General features: G+C 43.7%; 1 protein-coding gene across 39 annotated transcripts in view; it reads left to right on the top strand.

Moving 5' to 3' along the window:
• The window catches only part of Rbfox2 (RNA binding fox-1 homolog 2), a 243,580-nt gene that overhangs the window by 98,705 nt on the left and 121,259 nt on the right, over positions 1–23,616 (top strand). For 4 of the 39 annotated variants that reach the window (XM_087558199.1, XM_087558201.1, XM_087558196.1 and 1 more), the window contains exons 1-2: positions 15,853–15,895; positions 16,027–16,080. In XM_087558199.1, coding sequence (XP_087414325.1) covers positions 16,066–16,080 — 15 coding nt within the window. In that variant the 5' untranslated portion in view covers positions 15,853–15,895; positions 16,027–16,065. 39 annotated transcript variants of the gene reach the window in all.

The following is a 23,616-nucleotide window of genomic DNA, read 5'->3' as shown; positions in this document are numbered from 1 at the left end:
TTTTAATGCTAGAAGGAAAGGGCAAGTGGAGTGAGACGATAGGAAGTAAGCACTGCTAGCTCGTGGGTGATGGGGGAACTGCTGAGCAAGACAGGCACCCTAGGCCTGCCTGAGTCCCTGTAACTGATAGTGGAAGAAGTGGGACACTGGCAAGGGCCTCCTGGTGGGTCATTTGTGGCAGGGCTTTAGTGCTTCTGACCTGGGCACGTGAGGCTTTCAGGGAACTTGTTGTGTAATCTTGTGTGTTGGCCAGCACATCACCCCTACAGACACTTTGTGTGGAACCGGAGAGGCCTTTGCTGAATTAATCTGAAGACATTTCCCTTGGTTCCTGCAACTCTAGATCCCTTGAGCATCTTTTAAAAAGAGCTGCCAGTTTGCTGAGAGCAGGCAGTTGTGAGATTGCTTATGACCATATGATTTGCCCAGTGCAGATAGCCCCCTTCGTTTAGGCCCTAATCCATTGGTCAGATATAGCAATCATCATTTCTATGTGGGATGTGAAGGCTAACTCAGGCCCCTGTATGTCCTTCTGAGCTGAGGTGTTTGGGAGGGTACCTTTACAAGCCAATAGGTGCCCTTCCAGGCGTCAGGTGATTTTACATTGTCCTACTGTTTCCTGCTAGTTGCTTTTATTTTATACTCCAGAGATGTGTCTTGACTGGACCTGAACTATCAGTCTGTCTAGGGAGTGAGCTGTAATTACTTGTCTTGAAGCCCTGGCTCTTCGCTGGCATGTTTTCTAACAGCCCAAGGTAGGAATATCAGCGGGGTCTTCAGCTCACTGAAGGTCATAGCTGACTTTAGTCATGTCATCCTGGTTCTGCAGTTGGGGAAACTGAGTCATAGCCAGGTCTTACTATGCCTATACTCTAGTAAAGAGTTGGGCTTGTGATACAGGGAGGGCCCTTATTATCAGTATGCACTTTCCCCAGAGCAGTTTCCTGATGGACATGTACTGTCACGACCAAGACTTGGCCTGGCCCTGCTCCACTCCAGCACTGCAGGCTTTGAGGTGTGAGTGGGTGTGAGTTTGTCAGGTTAGGGTTGTGGTGATGAAAATCTCAAGAGATGACAATGGCAAAGGCGATGGGTTCTAAGCTTAGGATCCAGACTGACAGCACCTCCCCCTGTTTGTCTGTGATGACATGATTGTAATTCCTTGAGAGTTTATTTCTATCGGATAAAAACATGTGCTGCTGCCCTAGTCTAGCAAGCAGCCATTCTACAATGCTTGCCTAAAAAATGTTGGTTATGTTGTCAGCTCCATGCCTGGTAGAACATGAAGAGAGGAGATCAGAGTCCTTCCCCTTCTTGTCCTTATTTGCTGCTCCATACCCCATTTTCTTCAGGTGTACAGATCCAGAAAGGTCTGTTTACTATGGCAGCACAGCACAGTAGTACATGTAAGCTGGGAGCTAACTCCATATTGAGACCTCCTCACTATGTGGCTTCATGTAGTCCTTTTCTCAGGCTTCCACCAATGAGTCTGGCAGAGATGGTGTGCTGCCTTGAGTGGTCTGTGGCATCCTCATGTTACTTGTGTCTCACCATGGCATGGGTGAAGTGCAGAAATGCTTTAATTAGGATGGTTATTAACTGTCAGGGCTACTCCTTCACAGAGTTGGTTTACAGTCCCCCATTATAATTTATAGCAACAGCTACTATTTATTGAATGCTTACTATGCATCAGATACACAGTAAGTACATACACCTATGTACACATCCCTTCAACACCTCATTATCCTAACGATCATTCTCTTTCCAAGGCAACTGGTAGAAGCTGTGTTTTGCAGATACATACATAGACTGAACTTTAGTGAGGTTGAGTCTTAGAGGCTGAAAATGGTGGAACAGGTATTTAACCTTAGACCTGCCTGACAGCCAGCCCATGCTTCTAACAGCTACGTTCCTGTCTCCCTTGAGTAGTTAATTTGCTGAACATTCCTGAGAAAAAACTGCCTGGTCACCAGTGCTTCTAAGATGTATACAGCAAGCACCTGTGTTAGCAAAGGGCGTCAACAACACAGTGTAAGCTAACTTGGCTTGGGCCACAGAGCCAGCACAGGGAGGAGCTGTAGAAAGACTGCTACTCAGTTCCTCAGCTATGTTGAAGGGCCTTTCTGTCCTTGAGGTCAGAACGATTGCAGGTCTTCCACAATCTCCGTTTCTGGAGAGATAGGGCTGCTCCATTTCTGGTTTATTTGGTTGGCCAGGGGAGGATGTGCCTAGCCCTGTCTGAGGCCACCCAAAGGTGGTTAAAGTTCATTCCTGCACTGACTTGCTTTAGGTTCCCAAGCTTTGCCACCGAGCAGAACACCCCCCCCCCCTTTCCTAGTTTAGAACGTGTGGTGCTGTGTAGGTACAAAGGACACAGCTGTTTTCTGTGGCTCCTCAGTGCATACATAGCATGTGGAGTCCTCGTCAGCTGCAAGGCAGAACAAATGCTGCTCCAGTTCTCTCCATAGAACGGGTGTACTCCCTGTAACATTGTGAAATGGGACAGAGAAACTCCTGGGGAGAGAGTGGAGCTAGGGCTGAAGGGCATCACCTCACCTAAGTCAGTTAAGTGGCCCCAGCCTGGCTCACTGACTTGGGCAGACCTCCCCAAAGGATTTGGCATGCTGTTAGGTTCTCTTTCTTCAGCGTGTGTGTGCTATACCGTTACAGAGTTATAACTCGCAATGAGATAGAGTTCTTCCAAAGTCAGTCAATCAATCTATCTACTATTTTTCCTTTCCTTTCTTTTTGTCGTTTCTTTCCTTACTTTTTCCCTGGCTTTCTTGATAGGATCTTTCTTAAGGAGTAGAGACAAACCAGAAGAGGGAATGGGACTGAGTAGCCAAGTCATGTTTCCAAGATGACAGAGCGGGGGGGGGGGGGGGGGGGGACGGCCAAGTTAAACAGGCTGAGTCCACTCCGTAAGGGGGGGGGGGTGTAGGTGTCAGATTTCAGCTCCAGAGCTGATTGTGGCCACTGTGGAAGCGTGAGACTGTCCTAAACGCCTGCAGTCATCCCGACTTACTCTTCGGAATCTTCCTTGAACAGCAGAAGCTTTACTTTTTGGTGAAGGTCGGAAGTTACCATTTCCAGAGCTTGGTGGTCACAAATATTCAGAAATATGGCACAGATTTACTGCAAAATCTGAGCAGATAGATGCTCCTGCTGTTGTTTACTGTGGAGATCAGATGACAGTCTTCTCTCTTCTTCTTCCCACCCCTTTGGGAATCAACCAATCACAGAGGAATGGATTTCAGTGTTCCTAGCTTCATCCCATAAGGCCCTCCCTGGCATCTCCAGTCCTGGTAGGGCTGAGTGTTAACTCTTGGGTGTCTGAATCACAAAAGAGACAACAGTATTGACTCCGAGCCACACTAAGAGGTGTTGATTCACCGAGGATTCACTGAGCAAGGAGGAGCTGCGTTAGCTCATGTTCTGTTGCTAACTAGTAATAGAACCTTTGGAAGGCTAGTTTGTCTTTCTGGGTTTGATGCCTTATTCTACAAAATAAGAGGGGGAAGAAAAGAGACAGGAGGAGGATTATGACATAGTCTCATACAAACCACCAGGATTTCATATTCATTCATTTATATATATATCCCTAGGGTCTGAGGTGTGGTGGGGAAACCATTGTTCTACAGTAGGTGGCTATTCTAAATAGCTTACTTTTTGTTAAATTCTCACAACTCAGCAGGGCAAATACTGCTCACTCAGTTTTATAGATGAGAAAATTGAAGGCTTGTGAGGCTGTCCGACTCCCCAAGATCACTTCACTAGGAAGGCCCATCTGTCTCTAATTGCCCAGACTAGATTCCATGGATGGCAGGAAAAGCCCTGGATGTCTCACTAACCATTTCATTCTGGTACACTGAACGCTGAACGCTTCAACTCCTAGCTTTTAGCCCTGTCCTGAAGAGCTGTTACTGCTTGCTGCTGGCTAATATCCTCTAGACATTCTTCATGAGCTAAGCAGCAGCAGAAGCTGGCACAGAGGCTGGGAGAGTTATATTTCATGTCTATTAGGGGAGGGGCAGACACGTACACACACCATAGTGCATATCTGGAGGCCAGAAGACAATTTGAGGGAGTTGGTTTTTTTCCTTCTACTGTGGGACAGAGATTGAACTCAGCTGAGACATTTTTCCCAACCCTGCTTATTTTTTTTAATATGTATGTTTTAATTTTTTTAACTTATTTTTATGTGCTTTGTCTGCATGTATGTCTACCACTTGCATCCCTGGCGCCTGGAAGCCAGAAGAGGGGGATGTGTTAGATCCCTTGAAACTGGAATTAGACTTTTGTGAGCTGCTGTGTAGATGCTGGGAATTGAGCCTGGGTTCTCTGGAAGAGCAGCCGTCTCCAGCCACACTTTTTTATGGTCTTACTATATAGACCTGGCTGGCCTGAACTTTCTGTGTAGACCAGGTTAACCTCAAACTCTGCCTGCCTCTCCTCCAGTGCTGGTGCTAATGCCATGGGTCACTACAACTGACTACCCCACCCCGCTTAACCTTTAAAGTGAGAATGTAAAGGTGCCAGCAGCTCTAACCCTTGAGATCACGGCTTTTAGCAAAACATTAGTCTCTTACATTTAGTCTTTGGTTTCCTTGCTTAGCTTTTTAAAAAGTTAGACAATATATTATGCTTTCCACTTAGATACTGTGACATTTATTCTCTTGGGATGTTTTGAGACAGCTTCACAATGTAGCTTAGGTTAAGGATAATTAGAATGAGATCAGGCTGACATGAAGGCACCACAGGTCCTGTAGCTTCGTTGCCCTGTGAGTGGCTCGCTGTATATGTAGCATTGCTGTGGATGGCCGTTGTACATCCATGGAGTTCCCAGCCACAAAGCATTCCAGAGGAAGGAGTCCTTTCAAGCTCTCAGAGAATTTACTGTAAACTTTGCTGTGGGAGAAGGCTTAGGGGAAGGAGCTTCTTTCTCCCTCCTCTCATCCTTGCTGGCTTCACTTAAGTACCTCAAGATAAAGATAAATGTGGAGACTTGAGATGACCCAGAGGAGTCAGGGGAGGTCATATCGGCTGAAGTGGAAACTATGTTACAACCTAAGTGAGGAGCAGCCGATGGGTCTATTATTAGGGTTTATCTCCTCCAGGAACATTTCTGGCATGGTTTGTAGCTTCCCATGTGGGGGATATAGTATTTACTAAAAATAAACTTTTCCAGAAATAATTAAAACAAATCACAATAGATTAATTTGTGTTGTTAAAAGTATTGTCACGGCCTGAAACTAGTGGTCTGTACTAAATTTTAGGAACTCTTTGTTGTTGAAACCATTGGTTAGATCTGGGATAGAAGAGTGTAGCCTATCCAGTGTGGAGATAGGCTATCTTCTTAGAAACTCCAGTCAGTTCTTGCTAGCTCAAAAGACGCCCACTCCTTCCTCTGCATTCAGACCCAGGAGTTGGTGCTGTAAGTGTTTATCTGGGGAGGTAGGGCTGGCCCTGTAAAGCTGGATGCACGTGGCAGTTCAGAGCAGAAGCTCCACAAACCAGCCCTTCCATTGGAGAAGCAAAACCGGCTGTCAGGAGCCCGTTTCTCACAACCCTCTTATCCTGATTGTAGCTCTTTGCATTGTGACAGAGTCCTGGCATCTGCCTCACTGACAGCTCCTCTCTGATACCCCTGAGTAGTTTGTCTTCTGTCTACCAGTATTTGTAAACTTTGTTAAAAACTCCTATTAGTTATTAAATTGGGAAAATAGTAAAATTGCTTAAAGTATAATTCTCCGCTATTTGACTCTAGAATATTTTTACACTGTACTAGATTGAACATGACAGCAGTTGTGTAGTGCATATGGATTAGGAGTTACCACAAGTGCCCCAGAAAAAGGTGATTTCATTTACCCTTTCAAACTGTAAAGTATATTTTGAATGTTAAATAATTCAAAGGAGTATAAAAATTTTAAAGAAACTAGGCCAGTTTTGAGAATAAAATTCCGAAATGTTGAAATGAAATATTTAAGATTTGTTTATCATCAAAGTAAACTGCATTGTGATCCAAGTTGAAGGAGCCCATGTCCCTCTTCTTAGGTGGTTTGGCTCTCACATACAGAGTATAGCTGTACATGTACATGGCCTTTTTGATTTGAAAGAATATTTTCTAAAGAAAAATGCTATGATCATCAATCGAAAAATTCTTAGGGGGCCGAAGAGATGGCTCAGCAGCTAAGAGCTCTTGATGCCCTTCCAGAGGACATGGGCTTGGTTCTCAGCCCACACAAGGCAGCAAACAACTTCCTGTAACTTCGGTTCCAGGGGGATCTAATGCTCTCTTTTTACTTCTTTGGACCCTAGGCTTACAAGTGGGGTGTGTGTGTGTGTGTGTGTGTGTGTGTGTGTGTGTGTGTGTGTGATATGTTTACTTCATACATGCATGCGAACATACACAGACACAATGGATACCTTGCAAGATGTTCAAGCAGCTTATACAAGTCAATGGAATGCATTCGCAGGGCATTTTAGGCCATTAACTGTTGTTTCATTTTATGCTCATTTCCCTTTCCTTCCCAGCGGCTCAGCTCCTTGGTGCTTTGCAGAAGAGAACTGAAGTAGAATAGTTGGGAAAGATGCAGAAATGGGAAAGCTGATAAAGGAGGCTGGACAAAGTCACTGATGTATTTGGCCCCAAGTTTCTGCCTACTTAACTGTTTTCATGCAATTTTTCTTTGTTTGTTTTTGTTTTCTGACATTTACCCATGATCTGTTACAGTGGTGAGGGTGAACGTGTGAACATTTAAATATATGTGCGCACACTGCTGTCTTTACAGAGTTTTTAGCACAGCTAGGATCTTTCAGCATTCAACTCATCCTGGGGGTAGTGTTTTTATTTTCAGATAAAGAAAATGAGTATAAATATTTTAATTTATAAAGGTGTGTGTGTGAGAGAGAGAGAGAGAGAGAGAGAGAGAGAGAGAGATGGAGATGTTGAAATTATGTGTGGGTGTGGCTGTGCATGTGGAAGTCAGAGGACCTTCTGGGAATCAGTTCTCTCCTCCCACTCTGTGGGTTCTTTGGATTGGCCTCTACCTGCCACACTGACTCCCTGGCCCGTATTTGACGGTGTCCTCTTTCCGGTACTCAGTAACGCTGTGTGAACTCCAGTCTCAGCTCTTCAGTGAGAGTGCTCAGGGGGAGGAAGTTAGGGGATTGACTGGGTGGGTCACTTCTTGGCCAGGATTTCCTATGTAGACATTTCATGATTCTAGGACAGACAGTTGGTTAGTCATTCATTAAATTTGTGCACTTTTGTTATGTATAGGAATTTCTGTGCTATGAAATGAGTTAGCATGAAATAAATCATTTGGGGTAAAGGTTACTGTGAATAACCAAACAAACAAACAAACAAAAAAATCCCAAACATATACAAACAACTTCTCAAATAAGAGAGGTTGGTTACTTACATAAGAGAGGTTTATTTGTCTTTTACCAAAATAAGTCTGAAATACATGTGGCCCATGGCTGATAGGGTGCCTCATTGTTGCTGCTGTTTCTTTTCTGCTGGTGGGATGCAGCCAGATGGTTACTACAGCTCTCTTCTCCCCTTCTCTGCCCTTCTCGCTCCTCTCTTCTTCCACCTCTCTCCCTCTTCCCTGTATTATTTTGGAGTATATGTAAGGGGGGTACATTTGCTTAGTGAAGCCAGAGGTCAACATCAAGGATCTTCCTCTTGTGCCCATCACTTTTTTTGGGGGGACATTCTGACTAGACTGGCAGACCAGTAAGCCCAAGGGACCTGCCTGTCTCTACCGTCACTCCCTAGCACTGGGATTATTGACATAAACTGTCACACTTGACTTTTTATGTTGGTCCTAAGGATCTGAACCTTGGTCCTCACGCTTGCATAGCAAACACTTTATCCACTGAGCCATTTCCTCCGCCCCTTATCTTCCTTTTCTATAAATTAATTCAAATGGAGGTAGGGAAAGGCATGCATGGTTCTACCTCAGAGGACAGGACTTAAGTAACTCTTCTGAATGTACTTCCTGACCAGAACTTAGTCTTCTATCTGTACCTGTCTGCAATGAGGGTTGGGAAAAATAGTCTAGTGCAGTCAGGTTAGAAGGAAGAGCCCACTTCTGAATGGTATCCATGGTCATGTGCCAGAATGAAAACTCAGGTTTGCTTACTAAGGAAGGGAAGGGGTATTACTAGATTTCTCAGCCTCGGTGCCTGTCAGAGTGGTCTAACTTGCACAGCCATGTAACATAGAAGACCTTCTGTAGACTCCTTGGGGGTTGTTTAACTTTGGCACATATACAGTGGCATGAATTCTCCCAACACCTCATACAAACACGTGCATGTTTTCTTTAAAGTTAAAACAGGAACTGCAATGACCTTTGTTGTGCACGTTACTGAACTTAAAAATAATACTAACTGCACATAGATGTGTAGATTTAAGACCTAAGTCATCTTATTGGATAATGGGGCTCACTGGATACAAACAGGTTAAACAACCTTTCTCTGTTCACCTGTGGTGTGTATAGACTGTTTTGTGTGACACTGTTTAACATCCCTCATCCTCCTTTGGTATTCTGTCGTGTAGAGGTCCTGTCCTGCTCTCACAGAGGCCTGCTTGGTGAGCAGCATCCCTCCTTGCGTTAGTTAAAACTGACTGACGCCCTAAAATTAACCATTCAGAACATTTTTAGAATAGGTCTTTTTGTTGTCAAGTATCTTAACTAGTGGAGAGGATTTCCCCTTTTGAAAACCAAGATATTTAAGAATAGTCATTGAAAGTAAGTCCTTTAAGAAAGTGCTACATAACTGTTTTCAACAGTGAGTGTAGGCATTTCTGAAAATGGACTTTAGTACAGCTGTGGGCATCGCGATGGCTGGGCATGTCGGTGTGTGTGGCAGTGGTTGTATTCCTTACTAATGCGGAGCCCCCTTGTGCTTTGCTTTGTTTCTGTCTTCCTTGCTTTTTATATCTTTCCCTTTGGGTTTTCCTTATATCTAACACAGTTTTTTATTTCTCACTACATATGCTTCCTATATTCCTTTCCTCATTTTGAAACTGGTGTGCAGTCAGCCACATTACCAGGACAGAAGTTCTTCTAACCTAAAAGTTGAATTCAGAGAAAAGGCCCTGGGAGCTTTCTTGTTCAAAGATACACACAACAGTGTCATTGTCTGTGTTCTTAAGAGTCCTGCTTCCAGGTGGTTACCACTCTGTAACAGTTCTGTCCATATAGCTTTGTGTTGGTGAAAATGTTTTGTATTTGCTGTGTCCACAGTGATGTCTACCAGCCATGTGTGGCACTTAACAGTGACCAAGGGACTTAAGCTTTGATTGAGTAATTTGAATAGTCACATAGGACCAGCTCATAGGTCTGGACTTGCATGTGCCTAATTTGATTAGAGTGCCCTTCAGTTGGGTGGTTTTTATCGTACTGTAATACATTTACAGCATTGGAAATGAGGCGGTTTGGAATGTTGATAATTAAGTTAGCTTAGAATAAACGGAGCTGCTTCTAGTACTAGTGTTGTGATGTTTTCCAACTATTATACTTAAACTCACTGGCGCTGATGTTTGTTTGTGGCTTGTAGTGTTGGTAAAGCTTTCTGTTCTTTTGGTAACTAGGAGGAGTTAGTAGCATTCTAATTTATTTATAGGACTTGATTAAATAGTTGCTGAGTGCCAAAAATGCCTACAAATAGCTTTGACCTTACACAACAAAAAGTCAAGGGACAAATGTTCCATGATAGACACAAGAAGCGCTGCTTTCTATGAGAAACTAACCATAGCCAGGGAAAACATGTCCACAGTTAGTTTATGGAGCTGTCGGGGAGAAGCAGGGCATGGTGGTAGAGGGCCGAGGGTTGGGAGGTTGGGCTCATGAGGATGGAGTAGCTGGGGAACCTTATTTCAGGGAAGGACGGTAAGTTAAGGCATGAAGGATAAGAGGAGGCAGCCTTGCCATGGACAGAGACCATAAAGAGAGATTGGGAGAGGGAGGAATGAAGGACTTAGAGTTTTGGGGAGAGGGATGGAGTTTACTGGGTTGGGAGCTGGCATAAGACCCCAGTATGTTCAGAGCAGTGATTGAGAGGAGATAATGGCTGGAAGTGAGGTTGGAGGGTTGGCAACCTAGCTGAGCACAGAGGACGTTAAAGGGGTTTGGATAGAAAAGTCCCTGTGTTTGCTGACACTGTAGATGTGTGGGGGTGGTGGGGGTGGTGGGGGTGGTAGTGCTATGATCTTGTCTGTGGCTGCAGTGTGGTAGATGTTTTGAAGGGGAACACTAACAGAAGTGGGGAAAGTACTATGAGGACCATGAAAGAGATGTTGCCCTCTGGGTACTGAGAGAGACATCAGGAGAAGTCAGAGGCCTGGTTGTATAAGAAGGGTCCTCGTTCATGTACTTGCAGCCTGTGCCATCCACTTGGGTAGGGAACGGCAGGGTGTGCTAGATTTCACATTGTCAGTGGTGCTGGTGGTGGTGAAGGAGCATGAGCATGTAACATTTTCTTATGTCTGTGGGACTGCCAAGCAGTGATACTGGAACATGGGAAGGGAGGTGGTTGGGGCTTGGTCCATCACTTGGTCATTAGCAGAGTTGACAATAGAGGAGGAAATGTGGAGAGAACGACCTAGATTGAGTAACAAGGAATATTATCTGGTTAACGAAAAAAAAAAAAAAAACCCCACTCCCCAAAAAAGCCACCAAGGAGTAACCAGTGGTAATGTTAAAACAAACAGCGCTACACAATCCCCAAGTAGCATGTTCAAAACTAGGGGAGAACATGTTTAAAGTCTGTCAGCTTAGTTGACTATCGCTGAGATGCTAGATAACTTGGTTGGGTTAGAGGACACGGAAAAGGGTGGCTGAGTTGTGTTAATGAGTGTTGGACTTGGGAACTTTGATGAAATGGAGGAAGGAAAGGAGGAAGATAGAGAAGAGCCAGAGCCTGACAACTTCTTTGAGTTTCACTGTGAAGTAGTGAGCAAGAAAGTGGTGGGATGGCAGGTGGCTGCGTGGGCATGAGAGACAGGATGAAAGGAGACCCTTCAGTGACCTTTCCCCATCCAGCCCAACCTGTCACTGGATGGTAGGCTGGCCCTGCCTTCTACTCACAGAGACTGAGACAACAAGCTGCCACTCACACTGGAGTCTGCATACACTCAGATGGGCCTCCTGAGGGGCTTTGCAGAGCCACAGGCTGACACTTCACAGTTCACCGGGCATTGCTAGACTGGCTTCCAAAGTCAGGACTAATAACCATGTTGCTCATCGGTGATGAGAGCAGAAAAGGAGGTTTTCAGAAGGTGAGGTTAATTTTCTCTGATCATGGTCAACAAAGAAAAGAGGTTCCTGTAGTGATGTAGGAAAGGGTGGGTAGATGAGAGAAAGTCACACTCTCACCTAGGCACTTAGGGCATAGTATTCATGGACCGCAGGGAGTGGTACAGGGTGGGAGAAAGATCTCCTTGTGTTGGAATATAAGTGCATGTGTGCATCTCTGGGCAGAACTGAAGCCGTGATAGTGGGAGGGCACTTTCTTCTCTTTGAAAATGACCTATATTAGTAGGGAACACCAGCTGAGGTGGTGGGGAGAGAATGATGACCCCCCCCCCCCTAAATGTCATCTTAGAGAGTGCAGAAGCCTACAAGGGCAGCCTTAAGGTCAGCCTGTTTGCAGTGCAGTTGTGAATACACAGTGACATTGGCTGTGAGATTTGCCTCTTGTTACATCAGGTTGTATGGTGCTCACTCAAAGGAGGCAGAGTCTTCAACCAGGCAGTGATGAGAACAAATGCTTGAGGGTATTTGAAAGGTAGGGGCTATCATTATGGTTCCTGTATTCGAAGTTGGACCGAGGCCATGGAAGACAGAACTGGTGTGTGTAGGTAGTGCAAAAGTAGGGTAGGAAGGCTTCTTGAGGTCTACAATTGTGGTGAGGGAGACACCAGAGACAGTCAGAAGTTAGGGAGGTTCTTGGAGAGATAGAGAGGTTTTCTGTTTCTTCCTTTGGCTTTGGAGAAAGTTTTCCCCTTTCTTATGTATATGGTAGAGCTTATCTCAGCTGTCTAGAACATGGCCGCACCTCATTGGACCTTTTTATCACCTACTGACTGCTTTGGCCAGTGCCACAGCATGTTTATTCCAAGTCACAGTCTTCTCTTTGCCTTTGTTTTCACACTGTAATGGGCAGAGGCAGAATGCAGGGTGACATCCAGGGGAAATTCCCAGTATCATAGAAATGAACATATCCTCTTTCTTCTCTAAGAAGCTCCTCCTTGATAATGTTGTGGGTGCTGGCCATGGGTAGCATGGGTAGTCATTTTGTGTAGCACAGTTCTTTCTGAACTGCTATTTTAAGCTGAGAGGAAACAGGTAAGAAGAGACTCATTATTTTGAGCTTTTATTAAAAGTCAAATTCATCTGGACATTCAATCCGGTATCTCTACTTACTTATTTTTCTTTAAGGCAGGATCTCAGTTTTTTTTTTTTTTTTTTTTTTTTTTTTTAAAACCAAACCCCTGTGGGCATGCCGGTGCCACATGGCTTTTTTTTTTTTTTTTTTTTTTTTTCTTTTTTTTGGAGCTGGGGACCGAACCCAGGGCCTTGCGCTTGCTAGGCAAGCGCTCTACCACTGAGCTAAATCCCCAACCCCCAAGGATCTCAGTTTTGTAGCCCTGGCTGGCCTCAAACTCATGTTGATAGACCTGACCTCTTCCTCTAAATGCTAGGATTAAAAGTATACTTACCACCATCTAGCTTTCTCTGTTGTAGTGAAAGAAATATAAAATGTACATGGATATTTGCCTCAGGTACGTCTTAAATCAGTACCTGAGTTTTCAGGTGTGTTCTCTCCAGATGTAGACACTTTAATCCAGTCACAATGCAGGCCCATGGGAGCATTGTGGACAGCACCCACAAGCTGTTATGGGTTACCTTTCTTTCCCAGAGTCAAGCAAGCTAGAGATCTCTTCAGACCTTGCCTGTAAGAACACTTCCTCCAGTACTCAAAATTACCCCCACCCCACCCTCCGGACTAATACAGAGGCTGATAAAATTTGGAGCACAGACACACAATCTGTGTGGGATTTTAGGTAGCTGCATATGTGGAATCATTAGGTCCTTGTGTGGTAGTACCCAGGGTCCCACACATGCTATCCAAGCAGTTTTATTGTGCTGTGTGCCCAACTCCTTAACATGAGTCTTCTGTGGCTGTAAGCCACAGGCTTCCTTATTTGACTCTGGTGATTGGAAAGACTTCTCCCTTGCGTCTTTGTTTCTTTTGTCTGAAGGTAGAAATGTGAGCATGCATGGGCATGAACACAGGAGCTTCCCTCAGTTCGGCTGCCTGTGAAGGAGCCACACAGGAGAGTCACTTGTGACTGTCCACCCAATCAGGAAAGTTATCGTCAGGAAATAATCGCATACATTTAAAACAGATTTTCTTATGGATTCAAATAGGTTTTTAAGTGGTTCTACCCGTGATAACTGTAAAGGTGGTTTTCCCATTTTTGTAACATATTTAGACTTTTCTTGCTTCATTTTGAGGAATTGTTCCCAAGAATTTTCTCATGCTTTGCTGCAGATATATATTTTTATCTTATCCCATAAAATGAGAGTATGAATATTTGACCTTGATCATGTTTGCTTTACTGATGTCACAGTTGACAGATGATTAAAGAGCAACAACAGTTTTAAGCTGACATTGGCTGGTACTTATAGTTCTTGGGATACTGAAGCAGGAGGATTGCTATGAGTTCAAGGGTAGCCTGGGCTACATAATGACACACCATGTCTTACTCCTCATCTCCTACCTGCAGTCTCTTAGTGTAATGCTAATGTTTTTATTTCTCATAGAGAGGGGCAGGACTGGTGACTTGAGACTCTAAACTACAGTTTAAGATTTGTTTTCTTAGGACTGGAGAGTATCTCAAAAAATATTCAGGTTTTTGATTTTTAAAAATTAAAACAAAAGTTGGTCCTAGCTTCAAGTTTAGGCGTTCTAACTCTGCTTGTATACTAGGAGGAGGAGGAGGAGGAGGCAGCCTTGCCCTTAGGAGGCAGAGAGAAGTTCTGTGGGAAGAAGGAAAAGACTCTAAAGCTGAGATTCCTGCCCAGCCCACCGAGCCTGACAGATCTGATGAGGGGAGGAAGGGAACAGAATTGTTATAGGCTCCCTCCAGGGCCATGCTTAGAGTGGAGGGGAAGGGAGAGGATCTGAGAGGCCCCACTCAGAGAAAACTGACACAAGTGCCAGAGAGAGCTTGCCTTGCCTGTGACTTGCAACCCTTACTCAGAGATTTCCCAAGCTGGAGGGAGCTGTTTAAACGTGTCAGGGAGGGAATGTAAACCCTGAAGCATCTGAAAGGCAGTATACTGTTGTTTTTTTTATTTGCAATTTTGTTTCTCTTTTAATAAGTTAACCAAGCAGAACATTCCTCTAACAAACAAACAAATAAAAAACAACATTTTAAGAATATTGTATAGCTCTATGCCAGTCACTATGCAGATGATTGCAGATGGATAAATAGATAAACTGTACCCTAGAGGATGTGAAGAGAAGAATGGTGTGGAAATGCCTGTTGTTGTGGAGGTGGTGAATGCTGTGCTACATGCTCTGGGCCCACGAGGAGTTTGCGATAGGGCTTTACTTTGCAGGCTTGGCTGGGTAGCCTGGATCTTCCTAGCACTCACTTTGAATGACTGGAGTGGGATAGCCTTTTGAGTTATCAGTGAGGTCAGGACAGAATGTGAGCATTCATTAGCATATGGGGCAAATTTGCTGGTTTTGGAATGAAACAGGTGATTCAATGGTAGTAGTAGTAGTAGTAGTAGTAGTAGTAATAATAATAATAATAATAATAATAATAATAATAATAATAATAAAAACAATGAGTGATTCAATAATATTCATCGGTGGTCATAGTAGGTGGAAGATTTGGCATGCAGAAGATACAGTGTTTAAATTGAATTAAAAATTAAAAAAAAAAAACTGTAGCCAGGCGGTGATGGTACATGACTTTATTCCCAACACTTGGGGGGTAGAGACAGGTGGATCTCTGTGAGTTTTGGCCAGCCTGGTCTACAGCAAGTTCCAGGACAGCCAGAGCTACACAGAGAAATCCTGTTTTGTGAGGGAAAAGGAAAAGAATGTAGCGACCAGGATTGTGATAGAGGTTTCCACGGTATATGCATTTTCCTAATCGTAGCTCCAAAAATATAACACCTGTATTTTATGGTTGGGGAATGTGGACCCTACTGTGTCCACATACTCAGGTAAATAAAGAGTCTGTAGCATGCTAGAAACCCAAGAGCTATGTGACTCTGAAACCCTCGTTTCTGTCCTTTCAGACAGAAGGCTATGTTAAGTAGGGACTGTAGTGATGGCAGCAAGAACTAATGATGACGAAAAGCCTTTAAGTATGTGTCTGAATTTTCCTGTATTTTAAAATCTTACAGATTAATAGTTTTTAGTGATGAAGTGACAAAAAGCATAGTGGGCCCCAGACCAGTTGAAAGTGAACGTAGAAGCCCAGCCTCTGCCATGGACCCAGAAGAATCGGGACAGGCAAGCTCGGTGTTTCTGCCTTGATCTTGGAGGGCAGAGTCTTGGTCTCATTGCTCATGTTTGAACTGATTTTTGTCCAGCACTAGAATCAGGTGCCACTTGTTCATTACCAGCCCCGCCCAGCCCTGCCTCTTCAACAATCTTTGTGAGTCTTGATTTTGCTTCTAGAAGGAGAACGATGACGGAGAGATTCCCTGAAGGCAAATACGGAGAGTGTGTGCTGTACACTCTGGTTTAGACACTTGGGCTGGGAACTCCCTGAGAGGGGGGGAGGAGGGAGGGTGAGAGGGAGGAGAGAACAACAGAACAGTCTGCCGGAGAGAAGGGAGGAGGGGGGAAACTGGTAGGGATTTTTTTTTAAGGGGATTTTTTTAACTCAAGTGATTTGAGGGGCTCTCCCCACTTGATCTCTCACCCCCCTCCCCCCATTCTACTATCCCTTTTCCTCTGCCTCACCGAAGTGCCTTTTTGCAGTCCAGGCTCAACGCCAGCTAAGTCTGCAGCGGCTCTGCCATGATGTACCTCTGGGTGAGTAGATGCTGTGGTGAGGCTTGCACTTGCACATATAAGGAGTGGAAATCTGGGGCTCTGCTCCGCACAGACTCGAGCACAGACCCAGCCCTTCCTTGCACAGGTGTGAGGGCCTTCCAACCTAGCAGCAGATCACTGTGTCAGTGTTTGCTTTCTAAATGTTGTTTATCTTGTTAGACTTCATGCAAGGGCTGAGCTCCCAGAGCAGTGCTGTCCCCTGGGCTTGGTAGGTTTGGAGAAGGCAAGTGGGCAGGTGACATGAGCTAGAGGCTTCAGGAGCAGCAGTCCCCCTTGTGGGTCAGGATGGACTTGTGTTGAGAACACTGACCTTGATAATTCAGCCACATCTGTAGATAGCACCAGTAGATGGCACAGTCCTTAATTAGGAATAAACTTTTGTAAGTTTTTAATCTAATAACTAATGTCCTTCACAGTTGTCTTGTGAAGGAGATCGTTGTTATTATTAAAACTATATGAGGGAAGTAATTAAGTCACAGAGTGACTTGCTCATAGTTAGAAATAAGGCCTATGGCAACTGGAATAATAATTAATAACCAGCCATTATAAAGCATTTTATATTTGTAAATCGAGAACTTATTATGAACCTGACTTTAATTTACTGGTAATCGTGGCATTGTAATTTGGGGTAAAGAGAACATTCTATAGTTAGAGAAGTTTATAAATGGTGAAATATAAAATTTTTTAGAACAATGTCAGAGAAAATGATACAGAGCCCCCCTTCCCTTTTCTTTTGGCTATAAAAATACTAAAATCAGTAATCCCTTGAGCAGACAGCTGTTTTGTGTTGCTAAGGGAGCCTAGTAGCCCTTGTGATGCATTTGGCTACTAGCCAGCTTTTGGAAGTTTCGCTTTGCCCTTTGCCCTTCAGCCCAGATGTCTGGAATTGCAGGAACCTACTTGGCTCCGGGAAGCCACATTTGTAAATGCCGGAAGCCAACATTTTAATGAGGTTTGTGAAGATGGAGCTGGGTCGTAGTGCGGATCTGTATAGTGTGTTGGGGAGACTTCTTTATTGATTTCTCCTTTCACATTTGAATATGACCTTGAAATATAATTTCCTCCCCTCTATTGATTTATTTTTGTAGTACTGTATTTCTGAGAACTCAGAGGTTGCTGGTACACTAATGTGCTCTAAGTAGTTTTTGCTGGGTGGGGGATTGATCCCATCCTCTGCAAGGATGGTCTCTATCTTTTGATTGTTTCTAAGAAATTGTAAAGGGATATGAGTTGAGTTAATCTCATTTCAGCTTACTTAGGCTTGTTGAAACCGACAATGACTGTCTCCATTCTTTCTTTTGTGTGTCTCTTATTGTTACATATATATTTATCTTAGTCCCTTTACTTAGGGCCCCAGAACAACTTGCTAACTAATATACCACATGTTGGCATTGAGATACCATTGTACCAAGAGAATTAGAACAGTCAGAGTGTCTTGTGATTTTCTTGGTTGTGTTGACCATCTGAATCTGCAGCTGCTACTGTGTGCCATGATCTATCCATCCATCCACCCCCCCCCCCCTGACTGACAGGATTTTTTTATGTAGTTCTGGCTGTCCTGGCACTCACTGTAGATCAGGCTGGGCTTGAATTCACAGAGATCCTCCTGCCTCTGCCTCCCAAATGCTGTGGTTAAAGATGTGCATCATCAGGGTTGGGGATTTAGCTCAGTGGTAGAGCGCTTGCCTAGGAAGCATAAGGCCCTGGGTTCGGTCCCCAGCTCCGAAAAAAAGAACCAAAAAAAAAAAAAAAAAGATGTGCGTCATCACACCCTGTTTATAAAAATGTTATTTTTCAGAACTAGAGAATGGCTCAGTGAGTAAAGTACTTGTTATATAAGTATATGGTCTGGGTTCACATCCCCAGCAGCCATGTAAAAGAAAATCTAGTTGTGGCTGGGGAGCGGACACAGACAGATTGTGGGGAACCAGTGGTTCTCCAGTTTAGTTAAAACAGGATCCCCAAGTTGTGTGAGAGACCCTGTCTCAAAATATCAGGTAGAGAAATGATAAGGAGGAGACCTTGATGTCATCCTCTGGCCCTCACATCACTCATGCACACATACTCATTCCCATACCCCAAGCTATGTTCTCTGTGTATTGTGAGCCCTGAATCACAGACAGAGTGTTGCCATCAGCCCCAGAAATGTACATTCCCCTTACTGCCTTCATTGTCTAGAGCATAGATATCCAGCAGAACCATACCTGCACAACCCTGAATATGAAGGAAGCTAGCTATATAGTCAAGGGTTAAGCAGGAATCCCTGAGCTGCTGTATGGGGGAAAGATTAGACTATATACTCTATGGTTAGCCCGGACCAACAGTAGTCATGGAATAACAGTGAATAATAGTTGAAAAACTGTGTACACCTCAGCTTCCATACTCCTGAAACAGTAGGGTTGACCTGGAATGTCCCTGATTCTGAGAATTTTAAATAGCAGTAAGCAAGCCCAAAAGGTGTGTTCTTTTAATACAAGAAAGCTATGCAGGTATAGCATACATGTCCTCTCCAGCTGCCTGCCTGATTCCGTGTCAGTAATATATTAGCAGCACTGTCTCTAGTGTTGCAGAAGGGTTGTTGAGCTAGGTTCGGTTGTCAGCACCTCTGAAAAGCGTTGGCCATTCATCTAACCTGGAGTTGAGAGTAAAGGTTGAAGACCATCTAAGTGTTTTAGTTTGTGTAGTCAGCACTTAGTAGGCACAGCTCAGTAATTTGCCCATGTGTTTAGAACAATGAGAGAGACGGCCTATTTGCCATTCTCCTCTTTGGTGAATTTGGTGATGTTAGCGGGTGGCCTAACTGGTCCAGAGTCTAAGTGTTAGAGACTTCTCTATAGGCTACTTGTAGCCTTCCCAGTTGTGTGGCTGTGAACAAGTTACTTAACCTATAAACCTTTTCCTCATTTATTATACAGGAAAAATTAATGTATACTATTGATTATCGTGATTTGAGATGACCTATGGAACAAAGGACATGGTGTAGGTAGTCACTCAGTAAATGACTAGCACACAACTTTGTTTGTTTGTTTGTTTGTTTGTTTGTTTCGGCAGTCTCATGTAGCTCAGGATGGCTTCGAATTGACAAAGCTGGCCTAGAACTCCTGGTCCCCTTCACTTCAGTTTTCACTTGCTGAGATTGTAGGCATGCTCCATTCTGCTCAGCACAGGCCAACTTTTGGCTTTGAATATTTGCACCAATAGACTGTAAAACACCCCTGAGTGTTTTTCTCCATTGTGTTGAGTCTGCCCTTGAATTCATGTGGGAGAACTTTGACAAACACAAATTAGTTCTATGTGAAATGTTCACCCCTTATTGATATTTGAAGATGGTATGGAGCCCTCATTAGGCTGCCTTGGGAGTACAGACAATGCTATGGAGACTCCTTGTGTCATTTACTCACCCTGGCTTCTCTGCAGAAGCTCAGGTGAGGAAGACAAGGCGAAGAAGACAGAAAGGCCTGGTGCCTGAGTTGAACAGACATGTTTGCTTGATGATTATGCATTTTTAAATCAAGTAAACAAAATTATACTGCATTTCCCAAACTCCCCAGAAGGCATGACATATTCTCCAGTCTGTATTGGGCTTGACTAGGCTGTGGGAGCTCTTACAGGACCGTGTGCTGTGTGACTGCACCTCCAGATCTCACTTGAACTGTTGTGTGATCATCAATCAGTCCTGTAATAAATCAGTTCACCCATTGTTTAAGGAGTGACTGCAAAGAATGGAGCCAGCTGTTGCAAATACAGAGATGGTCAAAGATGTCATGCGTGTGCCTTAAAGAGTGCATATACTGTGTGGAGGGTGTATCTAATAGTAGGGATTGTTGTATGATGTTATTCAATTAAGAACATCCTTCTATGGGTTACCTGTTGTATTTTATTTTTACAACATTGCTAAAGAATGTCTCTACTACTCAGGTGAGGAAAGAGAAGAGATCAAGAAAGAGTTCATGGCACATGGCAGGCTTGGAGACTCAACATCATCTCTCTTAAAGAATGGCTTTATTCCTTTTCACAGAATCTTTTGGGAAGAGGCTGCTTTTTTTTTTTTTTTTTAAATAGCTTATTGAGTGCTGACATGTCTGTCAGGAAAAATATATATACATATATATATACATACATACGCGCACACACACACACACACACACACACACACACACACACACACACACACCCTCACAGTCCTTAACAACCTTGTATGTCCTTCATTCCCTTTTTCCAGACTAGCAAACAGTGTTGTGACTCAGCAGTTAGGATTGTGTCCTAAAGTGCGTTGCACCACTCCTAACTTTTCTTTGTATACTGTTTCCTCTTGGCATCATGGCCACCTAGGATGACCCAGGCATGGGGTGGGGGTGGTAAGGAGACATAGATTGTGTTCTTACCACCACTGCTTCCTTGAGCCATGCTGTGGAGGCTGTGAAAGAAGGCACAGTGCTTGGGAACATTCTGAAACTGTCCATGGAGTTCTTAGAAGACCCTCCCTGTCAGCCATCTTAGCCCGTGCCTTCACATGAACCCTGGATGTCTTAGAATGAGCCTTGGCCTCACTTGTGCTGTGGATCAGTGTGTGACATTTCTGAGTATAATGTTCACATTTCCTAAACAGGGTGGATAGCCGATTGGTGTAATTTCTGTGAAAGTTTTCTCGAAATTATTTTGTGCTAAACAAATATAAGACATCAATAATAGTACCCTTCAAATAGAAGTTATGTGCTTTTTTCTTTTTAGTCTCCACCTTCCAGAAATCACTTACTATTCTAATTGGTCTACAAGGCTAGAGAATGAGACACTACTAAGTTTGTTAATATAAATGTAGAAACCATTCAGCTCAGATAACATAAGGCTAGATACTACTAAATACTAGGCAATGAAGAAACGTTAAGAGACTTTAAATGGGTTAGTAGTATATAAAATAGAATATATAGTAGTTGTATTTTTATTTTTTAAAGCTATCTATACAGATTAAGGCAGAATAAAAATGCAAAGAAGTAAAGTGACTAGTGAAGTGGTCTCAGGGACAGGGCTGGTATAAGTGGGAGTCTGGGAGAGCCTCAGAGATAAAATAGCAAGGTATGGCCATGATGTGGATGAGTGACAGGTTTTTGTAGGAGGAAAGGTGAAGGAGATCACAGATTTTGGATTTGATATTTTGGGGTAACTTTAAGATGCTCAGAGAGGAAATACTTAGCAGTCTACCCAGGACCAAGAAGTATGGAAAGGTAGAGGTTTAATTTGTGAGAAACTACATAAAATGTTATACAACTTACATGCTTAAAATGAAATGGCCTGAGGACAAAATGTAGGCAAGAAAGGACGTTAATTCCTGGCAGAGTGGGATTAGCCCTGATAGGAAATAGGAAGCCTGTTTTTCAGGAATAAGCCCAGGGTGTGGAAACCAAGGTAAGTGACTGGAAGTCAGCAACATAGCAGTTTAAACAAACAAACAAATGCCCAGAAAACTGGATTTGGGTGATGGCTCAGTCTATTTGATGATTAGATGAAAAATGCTAGCTATGGTAATGGAACATTTTTCTCACGAGGGAGTCAAGACAGAGACAGTAGAAGAGTAAAGTTCAGAAAACTCTTAGACTATTATGTTAATAAGCCTTACTGCATATTAGCGGAGTTTATCGTGTTGTGGGTGGCAGAAGAGCAGCAAGCAAGGGTAGGGCATCCTTCCATACATGGTTTGTTTCCTGTTTTTTTTTTTTTTTTTTTTTTTTTTTTGGTTCTTTTTTTCGGAGCTGGGGACCGAACCCAGGGCCTTGCGCTTCCTAGGTAAGCGCTCTACCACTGAGCTAAATCCCCAGCCCCTTGTTTCCTGTTTTAAAGTGGTGAGAGAAAGCAATTGAATATTTAAGAAGAGCTTTGGGAACTCTTAGGTACTTAAGGAAACAAGGATGCCCTGGATGGTTGCACTGCACTAAACAAGACCTCAGTCCTCAGTGAAGAGAGCTCCCTTGGGGCCTACAGGAAGAAAGGCCACAAGCCTGGGGTCAGGGAAGAGTAAGCTGGACTCGCTGGAGTAGAGAGAACAGAAAGATGATGGTCTGAAGTGGGGGGGAGGGGGATACACACACACACACACACACACACACACACACACACACACACACATTATACTTACAAACCTGTCAAAGACAATTAAATTTCTGTGAAGGTTATCATTGAAGGTTTAAAAAATAAACTCTCAAAACCAACCAACCAAACAAACAAAGGTAATGGTCTGGAGAGCTTGTGCAAGCCACCTCATTCACTGCCTGTGGGAGACATCTGAACTTTGTTCAGGTTTAGAATGGCCAGTGGTGTCAGATTGTAAGAGCATGGCTTTCTTAGGACAAGAGACGGGAGAGCAAGTGGAGGCTCTTGCCAGAGTCTTAGGCAAGAATCTGGAGTCTGGAGGGCAGCTTGCTAGGATCCAACAAGCAGGCTTGGATATGTGCTGAAATGAGGGAAAAACCTGGATACTCAGCTGTTGGCTTGAGAAATTAGAGTGGAAAGGACTATTTGTTAGACTAGAAAAGAGAAGCATACACTATACACACCACAGTCATTTTTATGGCTTTTTTTTGTTATAATTGGTTTTATTGTTAGTGTGTGTGTGTGTGTGTGTGTGTGTGTGTGTGTGTGTGTGTGTGTGTCTTAGATATCTGTTAGATAACCAAAGTGGATCTAGAGCTCAGAAGAGACACGTGAGTTGCAGGCAGGTGAGGTTCATTGGGTGCACTGGTGACTGTTTAAAGCCTGGGGATTGAATGTAATAGAGCAATGGTTGACATCAAAGCCCTGAGTCATCTCTGAGAGTTACTGACAAGAGTGGGGTTGGATTGGAAGAAAACTGGACAGATTTGCCTAGAGAAGAAAGTGCTACTAGGTTTGGGCAATAAGATCAAATAATTGTTAGTGACTAGGAAAGGCTGTTTTGGAGAATATAGAAGTGAACTGCATTGTTAATTGGCCGGTGCCAGTATTGAGACCAGGAATACTGTTGTGGAGCAGAAACAAAATTGGGTAGTGACTGCGGGGAGTGTAGGATGGAGGCCTTTGACAGTGTTAGGTGCGTTTCATGCCACTTGGAAAGGTCGAAGTAGAGATGAAGAAACAGTAGATGAAGAAAAAGGCTGTTGCAGGAAAAGAAAAAGGCTGGCTTTGAGGAGGACTTGTTTTGCCTTCTTTCTCTGTATCATGTCTGGTGAACACTGCTGAACCTTGAGCAAAAAGAGTGACAAGTACTGCAGCTTAGGCCTGAGGGAAGGTGTGAGTCTTCTGGAAAGAAGGATGAGGCGTGTAGGGCCACCGCATATAAACTGCTCTAAGAAAGGACGTGATGAGCTAGGAGAGTAAAATAGGGCGGGGTCACTTTGTAGACCAGAAAGCATAAGAAGGTTGGAGAATTGCTATAGTGGGAAACCAGCACACACAAACTCTTTCTGATATGAAAATAAACCTTTAGGCACTTCACAATTTAGAGGTGATGGTCATGTTAGCCTATGAGTAGGTGGTTGAGGTGAA

This window comes from Rattus norvegicus, chromosome 7 (assembly GCF_021556685.1).
Source record: "Rattus norvegicus strain SHRSP/BbbUtx chromosome 7, alternate assembly SHRSP_T2T, whole genome shotgun sequence".
Classification (NCBI taxonomy): Eukaryota; Metazoa; Chordata; class Mammalia; order Rodentia; family Muridae; genus Rattus; species Rattus norvegicus.
The sequence above is the reverse complement of the archived record's forward strand: the minus strand, read 5'-3'. Positions and strand labels throughout refer to the sequence as shown.